General features: G+C 41.1%; 1 protein-coding gene across 1 annotated transcript in view; it reads right to left on the bottom strand.

The window, feature by feature from the left end:
- Positions 1-24008, bottom strand: part of AHRR (aryl hydrocarbon receptor repressor) — a 647930-nt gene that overhangs the window by 69 nt on the left and 623853 nt on the right. Inside the window, 10 exon segments of the mRNA XM_053714392.1 lie at positions 3-98; positions 100-180; positions 182-223; positions 225-371; positions 373-546; positions 548-580; positions 582-716; positions 718-780; positions 782-1055; positions 22776-22917. Coding sequence (XP_053570367.1) covers positions 3-98; positions 100-180; positions 182-223; positions 225-371; positions 373-546; positions 548-580; positions 582-716; positions 718-780; positions 782-1055; positions 22776-22917 — 1187 coding nt within the window.

The following is a 24008-nucleotide window of genomic DNA, read 5'->3' as shown; positions in this document are numbered from 1 at the left end:
TTTTGGTAAATTGCTGGTACCGTTTCCTGCTCAACATCAGGCCAAGGTGGTGAATCAAGAGGCTCACGCTTAATATTCTGCAGAAGGCTGTGAGTTTTTGAAATCACACTGCACCTTATAAGGCTGATCACCCTGATTCTTGTCTACATATAGAGAACTTGATGCATAGAACTGGTTGTTTTAACCCATCTACACCTTGGAGGTTCAGCATACTTTCTAGGTACGGCACACTTCTGAGGACAGAACTGGGTTGTCTCTTTGTTATAAATCCCTTTAAAAGGCCTACTTGCATTGATATGGTTAATGTGAGAGGTTGGTGCATAACAATGTCCTCTATGAGGGGAATGCATAAGGTGCTTTGGTTTAATACAGGGATGTTTGCTCATTGTAGTCCGTTTCAGTCTTAAGATGGAACCCTTCAGGAAAGTCTAACAACTGTTTTTTCAGTGCATTATTGTCACCAAGCCAACTGTGGGCATGGGACTCTGAGTAAAGTTCAGGTCGACTCTCAGAGTCAGAGTCATTTTCAGTTTTGATGGGGATGTTTCAAATGCAGCCCTGAATCATAAAGACCCTCTGGCGTTGTGAAAAGCATTTTCCAGCTTGATATTATCTGCGGAGTATGTGTCCATAGCATTTGTCTGCAGGGCCGGATAGGGTGAAAATTGTTCTGAGCTGCCACGATGGTGACGAGCAACCATGTGCATGCCAGAAAGGGTTTTGGTCCAGGTTGTAAAAAGGACGGCTGGTCCTATTTGAGAATGAGCCATTCAGCTGTTGAGTTGACCTACGATCCAGGGGAATTTTTCATTGCCCATCCACTGTTTGTGTTGCAATGATTTTGTATAGGGGGGTAATGCTTGGGGAACAGGTCGTCTCTTCAGGTAGAAAAGAAATTTCCCCTTGTTAAGCTGAAACTTGACTTCTCTTCTTTCTCCTGCTTTCCCCCCCATGCCAGATGATGCTTCATGTGGCCTTGTTTTTCTGTACACATACGTGCGTCTCGGCTTCCCTTTAATCAAAGCATGGAGCTATGCTTTTACATCTGTGCTCATCTTCACTGAAAATAGAGAAGCAAGAATTATAACGCAGCATTTGATAATAGACTCTTTTCAACTATAAATACAGTAAATATATTACTGTGTGCATATAAAGATACCCGTTATACATAAACATATATTGAGTGTGAATGAACATATATATAGGCATATAAATATATATATACAGTGGATATAACAAGTCACCACACTCCTGTTAAAATGTCAGGTTTCTGTGATGTAAAAAAAACTTTTTCCACTTTTAATGTGACCTATAAAACTGTACAACTTAATTAAAAAAACAAACTGAAATCTTTTAGGTGGAAGGAAGTAAAAATATAAAAAAAAATAATAATATGGTTGCATAATACTTTGTTGAAGCACCCTTTGATTTTATTACAGCACTCTGTCCTTTTTGGGTATGAGTTTTTTTTAGCATGCACATCTTGACTTGGCAAGATTTGCCACTCTTCTTTGCAAAAAACACTCCAAAATCTGTCAGATTGTGAGGGCATCTCTGTGCACAGCCCTCTTCAGATCACCCCACAGATTTTCGATTGGATTCAGGTCTGGGCTCTGGCTGGGCCATTCCAAAACTTTAATCTTCTTCTGGTGATGCCATTCCTTTGTGATTTTGGATGTATGCTTTAGGTCGTTGTCCATGCTGAAAGATGAAGTTCCTTTTTCATGTTCAGCTTTCTAGCAGAAGCCTGAAGGTTTTGTGCCAATATTGTCTGGTATTTGGAACTGTTCATAATTCCCTCTACTTGACTAAGGCCACAGTTTCAGCTGAAGAGAAACAGGCCCAAAGCTTGATGCTGCCACCACAATGCGTTCAGTGTGGTATGGTGTGTTCTTTTTGGTGATGGGCAAGTGTTGTTTTTGCGCCAAACATATCTTTGGAATTATGGCCATAAAGTTCAATCTTGGTTTCATCAGACCTGAACACCTTTTGCGACATGCTTTTGGGAGACTTCAGATGTGTTTTTGCAAAATTTAATCGGGCTTGGATGTTTTTTTCCATAAGAAAAGGCTTCCATCTTGCCACTCTACCCCATAGCCCAGACATATGAAAAATACGGGCGATTGTTGTCACATGTACCACACAGCCAGTACTTGTCAGATATTCCTGCAGCTTATTAAATGTTGCTGTAGGCCACTTGGCAGCCTCCCAGACCAGTTTTCTTCTTGTCTTTTCATCAATTTTAGAGGGACGTCCAATTCTTGGTAATGTCACGGTTGCGCCATATTTTCTCCACTTGATGATGACTGTCTTCACTGTGTTCCCATGGTATATCTAATGCCTTGGAGATTCTTTTGTACCTTCTCCTGACTGACACCTTGTAACAATGAGATCCCTCTGATGCTTTGGAAGCTCTCTGGCGGACCATGGCTTTTGCTGTAGGAAGCGACTAAGAAAATGTCAGGAAAAACCTACTAGAACAGCTGAACTTATTTTGGGTTAATCAGAGGCACTTTAAATGATGACAGGTGTGTACTGACTCCTATTTAACATGATTTTGAATATGATTGCTTAATTCTGAACACAGCTACATCCCCAGTTATATGTGCACCACTTATGCAACCATATTATTATTATTTTTATTATTTTTACTTCCCTCCACCTAGAAGATTTCAGTTTGTTTTTCAATTAAGTTGTGCAGTTTATAAATCACATTAAAGGTGAAAAAGTTCTGATATTTTAACAGGGGTGGTGCAGACTTTTTATATTCCACTGTGTATATATCTTTTCTGAATGAATATTATATATATATATATATATATATAATATTTAAATAAGGTCATGAGGAATGACTATATATATATATATATATATATATATATATATATATATATTTATATATATATTGCAGTATAAATATGTGTGTGTATTGCAGTATACTATATATATATATATATATTACAATATAATATATATATATATATACACTGTAATACATATATATATATATAGTATATATATATATATATATATTATATATATATATATATATATATAAATATCAGAAAGTGCACTCTCCAGGACTTTTAGAAAAGTTCTTTACTTGAAAGTGTATGTCTGAGGAAGGGGCCTAAACCCCCGAAAATGTTCAAATAAATAGATATAAAAGGGACTAAAAGTCCTGGAGGATGTGCACCTTCTGATATTTTTTTAGTGTATTACTTTTGTTTTGTTTGAACTGTGCTTGTCTGTACTGCTTTATTTAATATATAGTTATGATACAAGACTTTGCTCTTTTTAATGCACATATGTATTTAAAAATTAATGGTGTCTGCAGTGATTATCTTGATATTAGGTGCATGTCCACTGAGACCTGTCCCCATGCTGCCGCTGCCTGTAAATGGTATGAGCCCCCTCGAATGTGGTGCAGCTCCTGTACACGGCCTCAGCTCAAAGTACATCAGGAGAGGTGTCCAGTGCTGCGAAAATGCCGCCCGCCAACACAATGTTATGACAGCTCGGCCACTTGAATGGAAATACATTTCCCATATGTGACAGGCATATCTGCATTCCAAGTAACTACTTGTTTCCCATCCTACTTCCACGCATCTCACTGAGACCTCTCCACTACTCAGCCGCTGCCTGTAAGTGTGAGGCCACCTCATCAATGTAACTTGCCCCCTCGAGTGTGAACTGCCGAGCTGTCATAACATTGTGTTGGCGGGCAGCATTTTCGCAGCACTGGACACCTCTCCTGATGTACTTTGAGCTGAGGCCGTGTACAGGAGCTGCACCACATTCGAGTGGGCTAACACCATTACAGGCAGCGGCAGCATGGGGAGAGGTCTCAGTGACGTCATGAGTGGAAGCAGGGCATGAAAATTAGCTGTTACATGGGTCTGAGGATATGCCTGTCACATATGTTGGAGTGCATCTAATATCAAGTAATCACTGCAGACACTAATTAATTTTTAAATAGATTTGTACATTAAAAAGAGCAAAGACTTGGATCATAATATACATTTGTATTGCAGCAATAATAATATATATATACTGTTAATATATATATATATATAATATATATTGCAGTATACTATATACTGTATATATGTTTTTGCAGTGTATATTATATATATATACTATATATATATTATATAATTGTAAGATATATATATATCCATCTTAATGGAGGAGAGTCAACTGCTTCATTCCTTACTTGTGGGAATTCAGAACCTGGCCACCAGGAGGCGGCAAAGACACTCAGCCAAAGGCTTAAATACTCCCCCACTACCCTCATTCCCCAGTCATTCTTTGCCTTTCGTCTCAGGAGGATGGCAGAGAAGTGCAGAAGATTTGGAGTAGCCTCCTATGGAGTGGGTAGTACTCTTCGCATTGGGACTGGAGTCCCTGTCCCTGGGGTTCTATATCAGACACGTGGTGCCCATTATTCCTGCTGGTCCAGTTGGGGGGTGCCGAGTGGTTCACTCTTGTCTGAGTTTTAGTTTTCTTGTTTGCGTTACAAATTATAGGGGCCTTTCGTTCCAGGATGTCAGGCTTGTCCTCGTTTCTCTTCTGGGGGGCATCAGAGGGTATTGTGCTCAGTCCTAATTGTCCTATCCCATGCTTAGCTGGCAGGGTTTTCCGAGGTTCAGATCTTGCTAGGACGTACTCTGTAGACTCCTGGGTTCTTTTGATTCAGGTGCTAGAGTGTTTCTCCTTCCCATAGTGGGTTGGAGGTTCAGAGGACTCCATGGAAATCCATGGTTCCAGGCGGCGTTTACTCGTCTCCTACTTTGAGGCTTCCTTTGGGATTGTCCTCTTGGACTCTGTTTCATTGATGACGGTACCTTCTCCTTAGGGGTCGAGGCTAATGGGCCTTTTGTCCTTTTTCTGGTGATTTGCCTTCTGGTCATCGGTTTCAGGAAGTTAGGGCCTGTTGGTCTTTGTTCTACTTCCAGGATCTCGTCTGCTCCCATACTTTTGGACCTCGACAGTTTATGTGGTCTCCTCCTTTTCGGGTGTTGCCCCTGTTTAGTCGTTTGGGTTTTCATCCGCCAGGGGTAAGAATGCTCGTTTATCGTAAATCCTAGAGCTGTAGTGCTTCCGGGAAATTGATCCTGAGAGGATCTTGGAGACTGTTGTTATGTTCTCAATCCAGATTTTCCAGCTTTGGGCTCTGTTCTCTTGTTTGTTTACCTTGGTCTTGGGATGGGGTAACCTGGTGGTTCCTCAGGGGTTATAGTTTGTTTAAAGGCCGGATCCGGGTTCCGGTTGTCTGGGTTTTTTTGTCCTTGTCTTTGACTGGGACATTTTGGGTTTCTGTATCCATATCTCTTAGGACTGGTTCGGTCGGCCTAGTTCCCATTTCCGGGACATATTCTGTTTCCTACGAGCGGATTTTTCTCTCTTTTATCTGAGAATTGGACTTTTCTGCTGGGCTGAAGGTAGTTGATGAATGGTCCTTCATTCGGTACTTGATCTTTTGAGTCCATCTACAGCTTTACACTCCATACCTGTGTGCGGGTGAGCTGTTCTGTTTTTTGTTTTCCCCCCCTTTGGAGTGGACTTGGCATTCCACAATATCAGCCTGGTACTCGGAGGTACTTTCTTCCTCTGTTCAGTGGGGTTGTCCCACCTGCCTTGCATGCAGGATGTCAGGTGAAGGACTGGTTTTCTTGTGACATGCCATTACTGTAGTTCAGTAGAGGGTCTCTTTTTGAGAGTGTCCTTAGTCTTCAGGAAGGAAGATGCGACTGGGTTCTGGAACCCGAGCTCTTTTTTGGGGGGGCTGGATCCCCTCCCTTTTCCTTCTTGAAGGTCTTGGTGATTCAGGGAATTTTTCAATTCCTTTGTCTTTAGGACATTGCCAGTCACTTTGGTGCTGGGGTCCGTTGCCCGGAGTGAGGATCAGGGATCTTCTTTGGGTCCCATGGAATCCATGCAGATAGGGGTTTGGGATTTTCCTCCCTTGCTCTGCTAGGTCGGTAGGGTTTTTCGTCGGTTTTGCCCTTTTTCATCCTTTTTTACTCTCTTGGAGTTACCCTTGGGTTTTTCTTCAAGATACCCTAGGTCCTTTCGGACTCCTTATCTCCCTTCAAGGAGAATGTGGATGTTTCCCTTCCTTCTGGTCGGGCATGAGTTATTCGCGTGCTGAGAGCCTGCGGGATTTTGTCTCCACAGAGGCTTTTGGGCTTGGTTGAGTCTAGTGATTCTGAGCGGTCTCTAGCAAGGGCCTTGCTGGTTCTGACTGTTGGTCAGACATTTGTGCCTTTTCCTTTTTATCCTTCTGCTCCTGGTCAAGCAGTTTTTTGTCAGGAGTTTGGGTGTTTTCAGGCTATGGTGCCCTCAGTTTAAGGTCTGCCTCCTTTTACCCTCCTTTTTTTTTTTTCATTCAGTGTCCTTTAGAGCTTGGGTATTTGTTCCCACAAGTAATGAATGAAGCAGTGGACTCTCCTCCCATTAAGATGGAAAACATAAACTATACTTACCTGATAATTTCATTTCCATCTGTGGGTGGAGAGTCCACTGCTCCCGCCCGTTTCACCGGTGGGCGGACCTAAATTTAATTTTATTCTTCTGGCACCATTTTATACCCTGATATTTCTCCTACTGTTCCTTGTTCCCTTGGCAAAATGCCTGGGGGATGAGGGAAGTGGGGGGAGGTATTTAAGCCTTTGGCTGGGGTGTCTTTGCCTCCTCTTGGTGGCCAGATTCGGAATTTCCCAGAAGTAATGAATGAAGCAGTGACTCTCCTCCCACAGATGGAAATGAAATTATCAGGTAAGCATAATTTATGCAAAATATATATATATATATATATATATACTGCAATACACACAGATATATTTATACTGCAATATATATAAATGCTATGAAATAAAAAAGAAAAAAAAGGCATTTTAAATTCTGAGAAAAAATATATGGTTAAATGGGCCTAAAAGGGTGGGGGCAGCATAATTTTGATTGTCTAGGGCAGCACAAAACCTAAACCTAAACGCCACTGCAGTATATATGTGTGTGTGTATGTCTATATGTCTATGTGTTTAAATGTGTATATATGTCTGTAAATACATTAATACATATGTATATACACACATATATATGCATAATACATCTTAATATTGTAATAATCACTATATTTAAAATTTCTTTAAACAGGAATTGGATATTGTTGGAATCTGCCTAACTTTATTTCTAAGCTTTCTAAAAGTGTGTTTTTTATTACTTATAATTTAATATCTCATAGATGTTTATCTTGTAAATAACAATTATCTTTACACTGAGAAAATGTAATATTGAACAGAAAAGGGGTTGTGTAATAAATATTTCTAAATTGATTTTAAATATTATAAGTTATTTTAAAAATTGTATTCAAGCTTTAGCCATATTCTATTCATTGATGTTGTATTGATTGGTTAACACTCTCACAGAGCTTCCTGATTGGTGTACTGGGACAATTCCTGAATTGTCATTGTAGCTAAAAGTGTTTTGTTTTTTTAAAAAAAAAACAACTTTATTATAAGTAATATAGTTTTACATAGTGTTGGAGAAGCAGCTCCATTGTTAACCCCTTAATGAACAAAGATGTGTCAGGCACGTCCTACAAATAGAGTCAGTTTATGACCAAGGACGTGCCTGACACGTCCTCGGGGGTTTCAATGCGGTGAAAGCGAACATGATCGCTTCCAGTCGCTTTCAAGGTATTGCAGTGATGCCTTGATATTGATATTGAGGCATCACTGCAATACCTTTTTTGTACACCACCGATGCAGAGAGAGCTATGGTGCCGATCGTTGGTGGGTGGGAGCCATAGCAGGGAGGCGGGTGGGCAGCCCATCGCTGGGAGGATATCCAGAATCCTGTCTTTCTGTTTATCCTGGAGGGAGCGCGCGGGGGCGGGGGGGGAGCATGCGCACTTGCACGTTACATTAGGTTCAAGTCAAAGTAGGGAGAGGGTGTGCTATTGAAAACTAAAGTAGAGGGAGGGGGGAATGTTGGAAAGGGTTCTGTGGGGGGGGGGGCAGCTACACTACAGAAAATAGGGTTTTAATTTTTTTATAACAAAAAAGGGCACATTTTGTGGTAAACCCTGTACTGGCAGACAGCTGCCAGTACCTAAGATGGCAGCCACTAGGTTGAGGGGGGAAGCTTATAGAGCTGTTGGGGGGGGATCAGGGAGGTTGGGGATAATGGGGGATCCTACAATTCAGATGAAATATAAAATTTAAAAAAAAAACTTTTATTTTATACTGGCAGACTTTCTGCCAGTACTTAAGATGGCAGTGACAATTGTCAGGTGGGGGGAGGGAAGAGAGCTGTTTGAGGGGGGGTCAGGGAGGGATCAGGGGGTGGGATGTGTCAGGTGGGAGACTGATCTCTACACTAAAGCTAAATTAACCCTACAAGCTACCTAATTAACCCCTTAACTGCTGGGCAAAATACGCAGCGGCATATTTAAGTGCGCAGCGGCATATTTAGTGGCCTTCTAATTACCAAAAAGCAATGCTTAAACCATATATGTCTGCTGTTTCTGAACAAAGGGGATCCCAGAGAAGCATTTACAACCATTTGTGCCATAATTGCACAAGCTGTTTATAAATAATTTCAGTGAGAAACCTAAAGTTTGTGAAAAAGTTTGTGAAAGAGTTAACAATTTTTTTTATTTGATTGCATTTGGTGGTAAAATGGTGGCGTAAAATATACAAAATGGGCCTAGATCAATACTTTGGGTTGTCTACTAAAAAAAAAATATATACATGTGAAGGGTTATTCAGGGATTCCTGACAGATATCAGTACAATGTAACTATTGCTAATTTTGGAGAGAAAAAAAATGGTTTGGAAATAGCAAAGTGCTACTTGTACTTATTGCCCTATAACTTGCAAAAAAAGCAAAGAACATGTAAACATTGGGCATTTCTAAACTCAGAACAATCATTTAGAAACTATTTAGCATGGGTGTTTTTTGGTGGTTGTAGATGTGTAAGAGATTTTGGGGGTCAAAGGTAGAAAAAGTGTTTTTTTTTTCTATTTGTTTCATCATATTTTATAAAAAAAATTATAGTAAATTATATGATATGGTGAAAATAATGGTATCTTTAGAAAGTCCATTTAATGGCGAGAAAAACGGTATATAATATGTATGGGTACAGTAAATGAGTAAGAGGAAAATTACAGCTAAACATAAACACCGCAGAAATGTAAAAATAGCCCTGGTCCTTAACGGTAAGAAAATTTAAAAATGGTCTGATCACTAAGCGGTTAACGTTCACAGTGGTTGGTTGTTTTCTATATGCAAATTATAAACGAGACAAAAGTGCTGTTAATATAGTCTAAATAGTTTCTTCTCTTTTTGAAGTGGTCCTCGTCATAGGAGATGATGTCAGCACACAATCTACATTTTTATTGGTTATAACAAAGTGTTCTGCTTACAGAATATAGCGACATCAAAAAGAAGTAAGAGAAGACATGGAAATTAAAGATTATAATAAATAAAAATATAAACAAACAGATAACTAAAGATAACTTAAAATAACTAGAGCTTGGCTCATCTGTACTCCCCTTGTACACGCTTTGTATCGTTTTCATATAGTGTTTTGAACTCACACCATGACTTATATAGCCCTAGTAGGTATTACTTGCCCTTATTTATATTGGTTTAGTGTATTGGTTCCACAGGTGTGAGATTTCTGCAAATATGTCCATTTTGTTATTTTTGAGATAGTAGTATTTCTCTAGTTCTATTAATTCAGTGACTTTTTTTAACCCACATTAGTAAGGATGGAGTTTCCTTATGTCTCCAATTTGTGGCTATTAAAAATGTCACACCAGTTGTCATGATGTAGAACAATTTAAGTTAGGGGTTATATTTGATTTTTGGGGGGTTATTCATTAACCATATCAAAGGGTCTAATGGAAACTGAGTCTCAAGGATCGACTCAATTTCAGTGATTATTGTCCTCCCTAGATTTAGTATGGAACAATCATATATGTCCAGCACAGGGAATGTGTCAGGTGTGCCAGCGTCCAGGTTCCTGCCAGAACCCAACAATATAGCATAGACAAAAGTGAAGCAGCACCACCAAAATGTTTCTTCAAGATGCTTTATTCAGCTTGAGGAGTAGCCAGACCAAAAAATCAAACAACAACGTTTCGGACACAGTCCTTAGTCATGTATACATGACTAAGGACTGTGTCCGAAACGTTGTTGTTTGATTTTTTGGTCTGGCTACTCCTGAAGCTGAATAAAGCATCTTGAAGAAATATTTTGGTGGTGCTGCTTCACTTTTGTTTATGCTAGATTTAGTATGGAATTACACCATAACCACATATGTGCTGCACTGCTATCAACATGTCCAGAGCGCCAGCATTGATTTTTTTAGTGTGATAGAGGCGATGTCGGGTTTTTTTTTTATATTTCTTTATTGAAGAATTTTACATAGTATAGATAACAATTGGGTTACAACTTGTTAGTTAACATACCTATGTATACAAATTATTTACTGAATAGTGCATTGTTCTCAACAAGTCTTCTATAAGACAACAAACTTTAAACTAATCTACCTAAGAAAAAAACAAAAAACTAAGAATAAAATATAGCAGTGTCTGACAGTTGATATACCTACTTTAGAAGTAATTACATTACAATGAACGATTATTTCCAGAGTACCATATAACAATGTTTGCAAAAATAATGCATACCAGTATTAAAATAGAAATAATGGGTATTAAAATATAAACCATACTTATGTCAAATTTAACTTCTCTGCTGGCTAGATCCGTTATATGAATCCCAGAAAAACATCATATCAGGGTAAACTTTTAACTGGTATTTTTAAAGAAAAAATATCTCTCTAGGGTAATAAGGCTTTGTACTTTGTCTCTCCATTCTCCCACAGAGGGAGCCACCTTAGATTTCCAATGGGAGGCAATTAATATTTTAGCTGAGTTAAAGAGAATCTGTGCTAGAAATTTCTTTATTGCACATTGTACTTCGTCAAAAGTACTGAATAAACAAACCCTTGGTGAATCTGGAAGGTTACTGGACAGAATCATATTGACCTCTTTTAATATTAATTTCCAGAAGTCCTGAATAATGTGGCAAGACCACCAAATATGACCCATAGTTCCTATATCTAAATTACATCTCCAACATCTATCAGATGCTTACTGAACATATGTTTGAGTCTGAGCGGAGTTAGATACCACCTTAACATAATCTTGTAATTAGTTTCCAACCCTAGGGTAGAGTGTACAGAGTGGGCGGTATTATAGAAAATAGCTGGCTATTCTTTAGTATTAAATTGAGCCCCAAATTCTTTCTCCCAAGCCCTAGTGTATTTGTGTGGGTTTGGAGATGTAACTTTCATTAATATTTTGTAGATTTGTGAGATAAGTCCCCTTTGTGGAAAAGTTGTGTAACACATTTACTCAAATGTGGTAAGTGGCCTTAAGAGATTGTTTCTTTCTCAAGAGTGTTGATATAGTGGTTAACTTGATGGTATCTCAACCAAGGTGCAAAGATATCCCCTCCCCACGATTCCAGTTCAGATCTGGGTTTCATTTCTCTTGTAAGATGTATCGAGTCCACGGATTCATCCATACTTGTGGGATATTCTCCTTCCTAACAGGAAGTGGCAAAGAGAGCACTCACAGCAGAGCTGTCTATATAGCTCCTCCCTTAGCTCCGCCCCCAGTCATTCTCTTTGCCTGCTTAACTGCTAGGAAGGGTAAAGTGAGTGTGGTGACAAAAATTGTTAGTTTTTATTTTCTCAAGCAAAAGTTTGTTATTTTAAATGGTACCGGTGTGTACTATTTACTCTCTGGCAGAAAAGGGATGAAGATTTCTGCAAGGAGGATGATGATCTTAGCACTTTGTAACTAAGATCCACTGCTGTTCTCACAAGGGCTGAAGAGTACAGGAAAACTTCAGTTGGAACAATTTGCAGGCTAAACTGCATTGAGGTATGTTCAGTCTATTTTTTTCTAGACAGACTGTGTTATTTCTAGAAAAGGCTGGCAATATCCCCATGAGGGAAGGGTAAGCTGTATTCAGACAAAAAGGAATCCCAGCTTGCATAAAGGACTCATTAGTTACTGGTGACACTGATTGGAAAAAACGTTTTGGTTTTATTGCAAATATAAAGTTTTTTGAGGGACTTTAAGGGGTCATTGTGGCTTGTTTAAGGGTTATTAAACCACATGGCTAGTTTAAGAAACACTCTGTTGTGTTACTTTTAGGCCCCATAACATCGAGTGAGGTGGGAGGGGCCTTTTTTCGCGCCTCAGTTGCGCAGTTTCTTTTCCTCAGAAACATCCAGCTACTTCTCCAGATGTTCTTACTGTGTTTGAGGGCTGTAAAGAAGTTTTTTTCTCCACAAATTGTTCCTAAAGGGCAGGTAGGCGCCACAGCAGAGCTGTGGCAAGGTGCTGAACGTTTTTTTTACCAGTTTTGGACGTTTTGTCAGTCCGGTTTTTACATTAAGGGGTTAATTGTTTATTTGCATAGTTGTGCAAAGTTACTAAGGCTTTATGATGAAACTGTAAAAATTTTGTTTTGTTTACTGCTTTTTTACACTGTTTTGTAGAGTTTGTGCAGCTTTTTTTCTCTTAAAGGCACAGTACCGTTTTTTTATAAGTGTTATTTACTTTGATTAAAGTGTTTTCCAAGCTTGCTTGTTACATTACTAGCCTGTTTAACATGTCTGACACCAAGGAAAATCCTTGTTCAATGTGTTTAGAAGCCATTGTGGAACCCACTCTTAGAATGTGTCCCACTTGCACTGATATGTCTATAAATTATAAAGAGCATATTTTAGCACTTAGAAAATATTGCAAAAGATGATTCTCAGACAGAAGGAAATGAGGGTTTAACATCTAGCCCTCCCCAAGTGTCACAACCAGTAACGCCCGCACAAGTGATGCCAAGTACCTCTAGTGCGTCGATTTCATTTACTTTACAAGACATGGCCACAGTTATGAATAAAACCCTCACAGAGGTTTTCTCTAAACTGCCTGGTTTACAAGGAAAGCGTGACAGCTCTGGGTTAAGAACAAATGCTTAGCCGTCTGACGCTTTAGTAGCTGTATCCGATATACCCTCACAATGTTCAGAAGTAGGGGTAAGGGATTTGTTATCTGAGGGAGAACACCTCCGCTTATTGCTCAGGGAGGTATTAGCGACTCTAGATGATTGTGACCCTATAGTGGTCCCAGAGAAATTGTGTAAAATGGACAAATACTTAGAGGTTCCTGTTTACACTGATGTTTTTCCAGTCCCTAAGAGGATTGTGAATATTGTTACTAAAGAGTGGGATAGACCAGGTATTCCGTTCGCTCCCCCTCCTGTTTTTAAGAAAATGTTTCACATATCTGACACCATGCGGGACTCATGGCAGACAGTTCCTAAGGTGGAGGGAGCTATTTCTACTCTGGCTAAGCGTACAACTATACCTATGGAAGACAGTTGTGCTTTCAAAGATCCTATGGATAAAAAATTAGAGGGTCTCCTGAAGAAAATTTTTGTTCATCAAGGTTTTCTTCTCCAACCTATTGCGTGCATTGTTCCTGTAACTACTGCAGCTGATTTCTGGTTCGAGGCTCTAGAAGAGGCTCTTCAGATGGAGACTCCATTAGAGGATATTATGGACAGAATTAAGGCCCTTAAGTTGGCTAATTCTTTCATTACAGATGCCGCTTTCCAACTGGCTAAATTAGCAGCAAAGAATTCAGGTTTTGCCATTTTAGCACGCAGAGCGTTATGGCTTAAGTCCTGGTCTGCTGATGTGTCATCAAAATCTAACCTTTTGAACATCCCTTTCAAAGGAAAGACCCTATTTGGGCCTGAATTGAAAGAGATTATTTCAGACATCACTGGAGGGAAAGCCCATGCCCTCCCTCAAGATAAAACAAATAAAATCAGCTTCCCCTGCTGCAAAGCAAGAGGGGAATTTTGTCCAATCCAAATCAGTCTGGAGACCTAACCAGGCTTGGAACAAAGTAAGGTAAACAGGCCAAGAAGCCTGCTGCTGCCTCCAAGACAGCATGAAGGGGTAGCCCCCGATCCGGGACCGTATCTAGTAGGGGGCAGACTCTCTCTTCGCTCAGGCTTGGGCAAGAGATGTTCACGATTCCTGGGCTTTAGAAATTGTGTCCCAGGGATATCTTCTGGACTTCAAAGACTCCCCCCAATGGGGAGATTTCACGTTTCTCAATTGTCTGCAAACCAGACAAAGAGAGAGGCGTTCTTACGCTGTGTAGAAGACCTACATACCATGGGAGTGATCCGCCCAGTTCCAAAAGTGGAACAAGGGCTAGGTTTTTAATCAAACCTGTTTCTGGTTACCAAAAAACAGGGAACTTTCAGACCAATCTTGGATCTCAAAATTCTAAACAAGTTCCTCAGAGTACCATCATTCAAGATGGAGACTATTCGGTCTATTCTACCTCTGATCCAGGAGGTTCAATATATGACTACCGTGGACTTAAAGGATGCGTATCTACACATCCCTATTCACAGAGATCATCAACAATTCTCAGATTCACCTTTCTGGACAGGCATTACCAGTTTGTGGCCCTTCCCTGCGGGTTGGCCACGGCTCCCAGAATTTTCACAAAGGTGCTAGGGTCCCTTTTGGCGGTTCTAAGACCGCGGGGCATAGCAGTGGCGCCTTATCTAGATGACATCTTGATTCAGCGCGTCGACTTTCCAGCTAGCCAAGTCTCACACGGACATCGTGTTGGCTTTTCTGAGATCTCACGGGAGGAAGGTGAACATAAAAACGAGTTCTATATAGACGGCTCTTCTGTGGGTGCTCTCTTTGCCTCTTCCTGTTAGGAAGGAGAATATCCCACAAGTATGGATGAATCCGTGGACTCGATACATCACAAGAGAAAGAAATTTATCAGGTAAGCATAAATTCTGTTTTTGTTTCCATATACCAATGAAGCTATCGGTATACCTCTATTTAAGGACAAATCGGAATCTTGGGTGGATAACTTCTCAAATGGTAAATCAGGATTTGCCAATACTGGAGTTTGTGGTGAGAAGCTGCTTGAGATCTCCCCACCAAGAGAGCATATTAATTTCCAATCGGATATTGTGTTGGTCACCGTTTGTAACACCTCTCCATGGATATAGTATGGAGTATTGGGCAACCAACAAGCACCTCCTCATTGCTGATTTCCTGATATGTCGTGTTCAATTTGTACATAAAGTTTGAAATTATCCTCACTAAATCTACACCATTCTATAATCCTCTGCATAGATATCGCTCCTTTATATAACAGAAGGTTTGGAACCCCCAGACCACCCTGAATTATGTGTACATAGTTGACTTGTTTATCCTTGAGGGTTTGTTCTTCCAAATGTACTTATTTATTATTTTTTGTAGTTTGTTAATGTGGGCCTCGGTGTGCGGAAGTGGTATTGTCTGAAGTATATATAAAATTTTAGGCAATAGTACCATTTTAGTAGAATGTATCCTACCTATCCATGATGTGGTTTTGGAGTTCCATGAGGAAGTGAACCTTGTAATATCTGCTGTAAGTTTTGTATAATTTGTTAAACGTATAGATTCCACCTTGGCGATGTTGTTTTTTTTAGGAGTAGCTAAAAGTGATTTTTAACTTCCTGCTTATAAGTATATTTTTTATCTCAGCTTGATATTTTACATGTGACCTTCCTAGAAATATTTCATATATAAGTGTAATTTATACAATAACATAAATTATGCTTACCAGATAATTTCCTTTCCTTCTGTATGAGGAGAGTCCACGGCTTCATTCCTTACTTGTGGGAAATACAGAACCTGACCACCAGGAGGAGGCGAATACACCGCAGCCAAAGGCTTAAATACCTCCCCCACTTCCCTCATATCCCAGTTATTCTGCCAAGGAATAGTAGGAGAAATATCAGGGTATAAATGGTGCAAGAAGAACAAAACAAAATTTAGGTCCGCCCTTTGGAGAATACAGACGGGGGCCGTGGACTCTCCTTATACAGAAGGAAATTATCTGGTAAGCATAATTTATGTTTTCCTTCTTAATATGCGGAGGGCCCACGGCTTCATTCCTTACTTGTGTGAACTATATACCCAAGCTCCAGAGGACACTGAATGAACGGGAGGGCAAAAAAGGAGGCGGGCACCACAGCAAAAACGTTGAAGAAGAAGGATTAGGACACAAGGAAAGAACCACAATCTCCTGATTGATGTTGCGATCTGAAACAACCTTAGGAAGAAAACCTAACCCAGTACGAAGAACAGCCTTATCAGCATGAAATACTAGGTAAGAAGGCTCACATTGCAAGGCAGCCATTTCAGAGACTCTGTGCATCAAAGCAATAGCCAGTAGAAAAAGAACCTTCCAAGACAGAAATTTAATGTCAACTACATGCATAGGCTCAAACGGAGCCTTCTGCAAAACTTTAAGAACAAGATTTAAACTCCAAGGAGGAGCACTAGATCTAAGCACAGGCCTGATTCTAGCCAGAGCCTGAACAAAAGACTGAACATCTGGAAGCTCAGCGAGCCTCTTGTGCAGTAAAACAGATAGGGCCAAAATCTGTCCCTTAAGGGAGCTAGCAGAAAGGCCCTTCTCCAGACCATCCTGGAAAAAGGACAAAATCCTGGAAACCCTGACCTTATGCCAGGGGAATCCACGCTCTTCACACCAGAATAAGAAGATCCTCCACACCTTATGATAGATGCGACGAGTAACCGTCTTACGAGCTTGAATGAGAGTATCAATAACTCTTTCAGAGAAACCTCTTTTGGCAAGGACTAAGCGTTCAATCTCCACGCAGTCAGCCTAAGAGAATCTAGATTTTCATGAACAAAAGGGCCTTGTTCCAGCAGATCCCTGTGACAAGGTAACTTCCATGGAGGAGATGAAGACATCCTCACTAGATCCGCGGACCATATCCTTCTTGGCCACGATGGACAAATTAGTATCACTGATGCCTGCTCCTGCTTGATGCGGGCTACTACTCGAGGAAGGAGAGGTAATGCCGGAAAAAGGTATATTAGACTGACCCTTCAAGGCACCACTAATGCATCTTTTAGCTGTGCCTGAGGATCCCTGGATCTCAACCCATACCTGGGTAGCTTGGTATTGAGACAGGACGCCATGAGATCTATCACCGGAGTCCCCCACCTGTTGAATATCTCTGCAAACACCTCGGGATGGAGAGACCATTTCCCTGGATGAAAGGATTGTCTGCTGAGAAAATCCGCTTTCCAGTTGTCCACACCCAGAATGTGGATTGCTGACAGCGAACAGTTGTGGACCTCCTCCCACTCTAGAATCCGAGATACCTCCCTCATTGCTAGGGAGCTCCTTGTTCCTCACTGGTGGTTGATGTAAGCCACCAAGGTGATATTGTCTGATTGGAATCTGATAAACTGGGACAAACCCAGACGGGGCCAAGCCTTCAGAGCATTGAAGATTGCTTGAAGTTCCAGAATGTTGATCGGAAGAGAGCTATCCTCCAGAGACCAAAGGCCTGAGCCTTATTTGCTCCTCAAATCTGAGAGACTCACATCTGTAGTCACAATCTCCCAGGATGATCTTACAAAGGATGTCACTCGGGACAGGTGATCTGGACAGAGCCACCAAGAGAGTGGTTCTCTCAACCGTTTGTCCAGAGAGATCTGTTGAGACAGATCCAAATGATTGCCGTTCCACTGTCTCAGCATGCACAGCTGTATCGGTCTGAGACGGAACCTGGCAAAGGGAATTATGTCCATGCTGGACACAATGAGACCAATCACCTCCATACACTGCGCCACAGAGGGCCTTAAGGAGGTCTGGAGGGCAAGACATGACGAAGCCAGCTTGCATGAGTCTATTATAGTGCCCAGGAATTCTACCTTGGTGCTTGGAATAAGAGCACTTTTTCTAAGTTATCTTCCATCCATGGGATTGAAGAAGAGAGAGAAGAGATTGCGAATGTTCTTCTGCTAGATGAAAGGATGGTGCTTGTACCAGAATATCATCTAAGTAAGGTGCTACTGCAACGCCATGGGTTCTTGCCATGGCTAAGAGAGCCCCCAGAACCTTTGTGAAAATTCTCGGGGCAGTAGCTAGGCCAAATGGAAGAGCAATAAACTGGTAGTGCTGGTCCAGGAAGGCAAACCTTAGGAACTCAAAGTGTTCCCTGTGGATTGGGACATAAAGATAAGCATCCTTCAGATCTATAGTGGTCATGAACTGTCCCTTCTGGACTAAGGGAAGAATAGACCTTATCGTCTCCATCTTGAATGAGGGGACGTTCAGAAACTTGTTTAAGCACTTTAGGTCCAGAATCGTGCAGAAAGTTCCCTCCTCCTTTGGGACCACAACAGATTTGAGAGAAGGAATCTGCCTTTGGGTGGACGAGACTTGAACCAAATTCTGTAACCCTAAGCAATGACTTCCAGGACCCAAGGATCCTGCACATCCCTGAACCAAGCTTCTGAGAAGAGCGAAAGTCTGCCCCCTACCTGATCCATGGACGGACCGGGAGCGACCCTTTCATGCTGATTTAGTCTCAGCGGGCTTATTGCTCTGCTTTGAATTATTCCAGTACTCAGCCGGCGTCCAAGTCTTCAGTTGCTCGGTCTTAGCGGAGGATTGCTGGCGCTGGGATTTATCAGAATGAAAGTAACGAAAATTATTAGATTGTCCCTTAGATCTGTTCTTTTTATCTTGCGGTAGGAAGGCACCCTTGCCCCCTGTAACCGTGGAAATAATGGAGTCCATGCCTGGACCAAACAAAATCTTACCCTTGAATAGAAGGGAAAGGAGTCTGGACTTGAAAGTCAAGTCCGCAGACCAGGACTTCAGCCACAGAGCCGGTGGGCCTGAACAGAAAACCCAGCAGTTTTAGCATTTAAACGAATAATTTGCCTATTCGCATCACAAATAAAAGAATTAGCGACCCTTAAAGCCTTAATTCTATCAATAATTATATTGAGGGGACCTTCCACCTCGATCAATTCCAATAAGGAGTCACGCCAGTAGGTAGCTGCTGCTGGTTGAAATAAATATCCCGAATGTTAAAACATCTTTCTTAACAGAGTTTCCATCTTTTTATTCATGGGCTCTTTGAACGACGAACTATCCTCCAGTGGGATAGTAGTGCATTTTGCAAGCGTGGAGACAGCGCCATCCACCTTAGGGACGGAACCCCACAACTCCAATTGAGAGTGCGAGACCGGAAACAGTTTCTTAAAGGCAGATATAGGGGTGAAGGAAGAACCAATCTTCTCCAATTCATTCTTAATAATGTTTGCCATCTTTACAGGAACAGGGAAAGTCTGAGGAGCAACCCTGTCTTCGTAAACTCTATCCAGTTTAGGAATTAAAGGTTATTCATGCAGTTTGGCCTCTGGAACCTCTAAGGTAGCCAGAACTTCCTTTAAAAGAAAGCGCAAGTGCTCCATCCTAAATCTAAAATCTGGTTCCTCCGCAATCAGAGGCTTTGAGGCAGCCCATTTAGACCCAGAAAGTTCACACTCTGAAGTATCAGAAAGAACTTCAATATCAGATAACCGTCTATCAGCTATAGCCGATAAACTAGATGATGACCCCATGGAAGGATAGCAATATTTGACCTTTTGCTTGCGCTTAGCAGGGCGAGGTAAAGCACTATTGGCCGCAGACACCACTGTTTGTAACTGCGCTGTGAAGTCTGGAGGTAAAAGGCCTCCAGATGGAGGATCAGGCGTGCTATGGGAAACTGCATGTGTATTAGGAGATGAAAGCAGGGTGTGTACCTCACGGGACGGGGATCCCTCAGAGGTGGAAGGCTCAGTGGTATCAAACATGTTAACCTTTTTTGACATAATCACTTTTTCTAGACATGTGGAACAAAATTGAGAGGGCAGGTATACCTCGGCTTCCTCACAATATAAACAGGCATTAGTCTTAGGTATAGAGGGAGCAGTGTTCCCTCTAAGACCAGTCGTGTGAGCGGCCCAGCAGTAAAACTGTTAATTAGAGCAATTAACAAACACTAAACACTGCAGACTGCAAGGTGTGGTTTACTTATTAACTGTTTCACTGCTGGAATGCTCACAAACCTGGCCTTTGAGGGAAGACTGAGAGGGAGTACCCTCTAAAACATCAGAGTCCTCAATAGCTATGTGCTATGTCCTAATATAACAATAACGAACGTTATATAAAATATAAAAACGGGACCTTTATACTCCAAATGGCTGGGGCACTCACCACGTCCTATGACCCAGGCACACCGAGTAAACCGCTTCTCTCCGATAACCAGCACGGTCAAAGAGTAGGAAGTGAAACTATGACCACACCCGGTCACATGGAGCGCAACGTAGAACCGCCTCCGCTAAGGGAAAGCGCGCCAAGCTTGTAAAGCTGCGCAGCTCTAAAGTGAGAGTAACCTGTATGTTCCAACCTCAGCCTATGACCCTTAGAAAAACATCTCACACATATGCAGTAAAAATCAAATAAAAATGTATGAAATTAGTCCCCACTGTTCAATAATCCCCCCTCAGGAGATATTAACCCTTGATTCCATACAGATAAAAGGAGCCACACTGTGACCCTGTCTTCTAGCGTTACCATATGTGTAAAAAATGAAACGATCTTACTGGAATCTATGCTGTGGAACAGAAACACAGCCTCTCAAGTGTGACAGTCTTGTAGCATCGCTCCTGACTTGAGTGATGAAAGCACGCAGTGAAACTCGTCAACACTGATTGCTTAGGAGCTGTTAATACGAGTCTGGATGGTTTCGCAGAAAGACTCTCCCTACATCTCCAGATCCTAACTTTCGTCAATGCGCTCACTGAGAGGCTGACAAGACTACTTAAAACACCAGTCCCATTTCAAAGGGTAGATACCCTTCAAAAGGAACTACTCCGTATCTTCTGACACTTCTCTGCCAACCTCCTGTGACGAAAAGCAAAGAATAACTTGGATATGAGGGAAGTGGGGGAGGTATTTAAGCCTTTGGCTGGGGTGTATTTGCCTCCTCCTGGTAGCCAGGTGCTATATTTCCCACAAGTAAGGAATGAAGCCGTGTACTCTCCTCATTTTAAGAAGGAAATAGTGTATAGAGTGAGAGAGGGTATTGTATTTTGTTATAACTGGATAGTTGATGCATCACTATAAAGCTTCTGTGTTGTTAGATTTGATTTATTGACAATTGTGCTAGGCTTGATATTTAAGCATTAGATATGGTATCATCTTATTGAATTGTTATAACAAAGGTCCTGCTGATTGAAATTTTAGTTCTAATTCACTAGCTAAATCCTGTTAATTAGTCGCTTGTGTAACTGATTAATATTGTTAGTTTATTTTTGGTTTGATCTAGAAGGTTTAGACTGTGTTGACTGACATCATATTCAGTTTGTTAATAATGAATTTTCCAATACAATATTGTGCTCATAGCCATAGTATAAGATTTAATTGAATGTGAATTCATTTAAATAGTTTATATAGCTTGGTTTGTACTTTATTAATATTATAATAAATATATTATGGGGCAGATTGTGAGTGGAGCACAAAATTGCGCTTACATGAGCGCGATATTTGCACTCCACTCATAAGTGCATGGAATTGTTTGCTGGCATTTGAAGTGCGTTGAGACACGGCATGAGAGCTAGCACAGGGAAGGGGGTAAGTAAGCAAATGTAAATATATATGTAAATGATTATATACATATATATTTATGTGTTAATATGTGTAAATTCTAACACCCCACACCGCCACTTTTAACCCCTTATAACTGCTTAGTGCAGTTTTTTTAATAAAAAATTTTTTCTCATATATTTATTTTTCTTAAAACCACTAAACACTAAATTTTGGGGACTGTTGGGGGACATTTAGAAAATGAACCAGAGGTCTGACCTCTGGTTAAGTTTTGGGGGCCTATCTATCAAGCTCCGAAAGGAGCTTGACGGCCCGTGTTTCTGGTGAGTCTTCAGTTATGAAACAGCGTTCACAAAGACCGCTGCTCCATAACCTGTCCGCCTGCTCTGAGCAAGCGGACAGACATCGCCGGAATTCAACCCGATCGAGTACGATCGGGTTGATTGACACCTCCCTGCTGGCAGGCGATTGGCCGCGAGTCAGCAGGGGGCGGCGTTGCACCAGCAGCTCTTGTGAGCTGCTGGGTGCAATGCTGAATACGGAGAGCGTATTGCTCTCCGCATTCAGCGAGGTTTTGCGGACCTGATCCACACTATCGGATCAGGTCTGCAAGACCTTTGTTAAATAGGGGCCTTGGAGTGCTAATTGCTACCGCGAGCTCCCCTTGTAATCTAGCCCTATATATTTTATCATAACTGAGCCCTTGTTACTACATAAATATATTCAGAACTGACAGAACTTGGTAATTATTAATTAGAGTGACATATTCATATTTAAAAATAATTTTATTCTTATTAATTATTAATATTTCATAAACATACCTAATAGTATCTTTATCTTAAAGCGACATACAAATAGGAAAAAAATAAATTGCACACTATTGCTTACACATAATGGTGTTTATCTATGTGTTTATGTTAGCTCTGGAGCAGCATTGTATTAGTGGGAGCTAGCTGAACACATCTGTTGAGCCAATGACAAGAGACATGTGTGTAGTCACCAATCACCAGCTAGCTCTAAGTTATGCATGGTTGCTCCTCAGACAATGGATCCAGTTGCAGTATGACATATATATCACTGTGGAATATTAGAGATGTCTGAGCTGCCATCTGATTTGGGTGTATATTATTGTGAAATATTTTTGAGAATAAAAAGACACATGAAGTAATCTTACCTTTGATCTTGCTGTGGGACAACCATGTAGTCTGAACCTCCATTTCTATATAACAGAGGGGCATTTGCTTCCACCCACACCCACTGATCTTCATTTGCTCTGACTTTCAGTAAAGAGATTCCATTATCTCCAGTATTCATTACTATCAAGAGGAGAGAAAAAAAATGTTTTGGTTGTTAAATACGACTTGTCGCTTGGTCACAATATCACCATAACAAAAATGATGCTCGGACAAAGAAATGTTAGTACTGTAATTATTTTTTAAAAGTGCTATTGATTATTTGAGGTCTACTCTATTTTTGACTTAGTTTAAATGTTTATTATTTTATTTAAAATTTAATTAAGAAGTTCTTCAGCTCACTATTACTTTATTTAATAACAACAAAAGGAATACATCAAGATAATGGGCTCCATGTACGAAGCAGCGAAAGCTGCTCCGGAGCCTTTGCGGGGCAGGTTCGCATATGCGAGCCTGCTTCCCGCAATGTAAGAAGCAGCGGTCATTAGACCACTGCTTCCTACACCCTACGCCACCTCTTAGGTGGCGAAGCAAAATCACAGAGAGCACGCTCGCTCTCGGTGATTGACAGCCCCTTCAGTCGCGTGATTGAAGGGGCGGGCATTACACACTCCGATGAGTGTGTAATGATACATACGGGCAAGCGGATCAACAGATCCGCTGCCCGTGTGTAGCGCAGGCGGGCGGACAGCTTCGCGAGTTAAGAAGCTGTCCGTCCGCCATTTAGTACATGGCGCCCAATGGATTATAGGTAATGAACATGCCAAATCTGCCCATTCTATTCATAATATATGTGTGATCTATAAGGGCCAAATAAAAATTGTGTTCTATACTTTATCATCTGCTTAAAGTGCAAGGCACAATATATAGGATGTTTCAATGTTCCAATTCTACTTCCTTGGAAACAAAACATTTTAAAACTGTGAAAATGGTGGACAAGAAGGAAGTCTTTTAGACAATGGGGCAGATTTAACAAGGGCCGAAAGGCCCTTGTTTTTGCGCGAGCCTTCTAAAGACCGCTGCTCCATAACTTGTTCGCTGCCTCTCAGGCTGCGGTGTTCAATCCACCCGATCCTATACGATTGGGCTGATTGACACCCCCTGCTAGCAGCCGATTGGCCGCGAATCGGCAGGGGTGGCATTGCACAAGCAGTTCTGGTGAACTGCTTGTATAATGATAAATGCCGACAGCGTATGCTGTCGGCATTCAGCAA

The sequence above is a fragment of the Bombina bombina genome, chromosome 5 (genome assembly GCF_027579735.1).
Source record: "Bombina bombina isolate aBomBom1 chromosome 5, aBomBom1.pri, whole genome shotgun sequence".
In the NCBI taxonomy this organism is placed as follows: domain Eukaryota; kingdom Metazoa; phylum Chordata; class Amphibia; order Anura; family Bombinatoridae; genus Bombina; species Bombina bombina.
This window is presented reverse-complemented; position numbering and strand designations above follow the sequence as displayed.